Source organism: Trypanosoma equiperdum (assembly GCF_001457755.1).
Source record: "Trypanosoma equiperdum strain OVI genome assembly, contig: ctg_60, whole genome shotgun sequence".
Taxonomy (NCBI): Eukaryota; Euglenozoa; class Kinetoplastea; order Trypanosomatida; family Trypanosomatidae; genus Trypanosoma; species Trypanosoma equiperdum.
In genome coordinates this window covers 1-1,620 of record NW_027124543.1, presented here as the reverse complement: position 1 = coordinate 1,620, position 1,620 = coordinate 1, and the positions used below count along the sequence as shown (strand labels likewise).

General features: G+C 43.7%; 1 pseudogene across 1 annotated transcript; it reads left to right on the top strand.

The window, feature by feature from the left end:
• Positions 1-408: 408 nt before the first annotated feature.
• On the top strand, positions 409-1,620 carry TEOVI_000278100:pseudogene (annotated as a pseudogene). The gene has a single exon. A coding segment is annotated over exon 1 (1,212 nt).

The following is a 1,620-nucleotide window of genomic DNA, read 5'->3' as shown; positions in this document are numbered from 1 at the left end:
GATCTTTTTTCACCCAATCTGCCATTTCATATCATCTCTCCCATGAGATTCCAATAACATGTAACAATAATGTGTGGTGGAGCGTATGTGTGAAAAGAGGACCTGAGGGCACTTTTACTCTTGTCACCTTGTCACACGAACTAGGAGCTATGGAAGACTTTCTCATTGAGGGTTATGACCCTTCCACACTTTTTCATGGGATTCGTGCGAAGAGAACACAAAATAGTTATGTTTTAGCAGTAGTTATGAAGAGTTTAATTTTGTGTGAAGTAATAACCCTGAGAACACTGAAACACTCCCATGAGATGTGTAGAAGAATGTCGAAATGCCAAAAAAGATCATAATACTTCACTTTTTGGTTCTTTTTTGATTTTTTTTACAGGGCAAGGGTGAAGCATCCAAGGCACTATGTACTGGGTTGTATTTTTAGTGGCGGTACTCCACAGTGGTCATCAAGCGTTGGGTAAGGAGGAGATAGTGAATGAACAAGAGTTTCATGCGTTGTGTCGAATGATAAATTGGGCAGAAAAGGGACTGAAGCACATAACTTTGGCACGACAGGTTACGGAAGAAGCTCAGAAAATAGGCCTGATATATCTTGAAGCAGCTGTTGAGGATGAGGTTACAGTGCTTATCGAACTGCAGGAGAAGGCTTGCATGAGCAACGAGAAGAGAAGTCACGAAAAGAATTGTGGACTGTACAAGACATTTTGGCAAGATGCGCAGAAAGCATCGAAGAGAACTGCCAGATCGTCAGTGCGTCAAGGAGTGAAGAACAGTTTGGAAACTCATACAATGGAAGATATAAAAGAAAGAGCAATGGAAGCGGCGGATATATATCACGAAATCGAAGCGAAGAGTCCCTCCGAAAAGCTGCAAAAAACGGAGGGACAGCTTAATCAAGCCCTTTATGGAGTGTCACACTCCGCGGAAGAAATAAGGGCAGGAGGAGACCGAGGAAGAGTGTGCGGTCAAAGCTTGCATAGTGCAATTGTTGTTGGAGGCCAATCACTAGCCATGGACTTTTTGTGCCTGTGTGCAATGCACAGATCGTGGAGTAGTGGAAAGAGTGTATGCTGCACAGACTGCACTACGGGAGACAATAGAGAGGAGTGGAATCCAGAATCAAACGGAGCGCAACGCTGGGATTTTCTGAAACAGAAATGTGCTGATGATAATTCAAATCAACATGATAAAGAGGAAAGACTAAGAGGTGCAGAAGACTATTTTGTAAGCGCAGTAACGAAAACAAGGCCAGGAGGAAGCAGTATTCTGCATAGGTTGGGAGAAAAGAAAAATAATCAAGTAAAAGGCTGCAATGGCGACAAAAACCGCGGACAAGGAATATGTGTGCAGTATGGGTCTGATAACGGAGCGGCGCTTCCCTGGATGAAAGCGTTGGATGGGGTAGAAAAAACGATAAGTGATCTCGCCCGCGGAAGACAAGAGATGTTAGCAAAACTAGAAAGAATTAAAGAACTAAGTCAAGAGATCGAAAAGTTAATCAAAGGTGATACGGGGAGAAGAAGGCAACAGGAAAGACAGAAACGCAGTGTGAATCCCGAGAACAGTGTTCCAGAAAACCCAACTGCCCCGAGCGATCCAACACAGTCAACCACA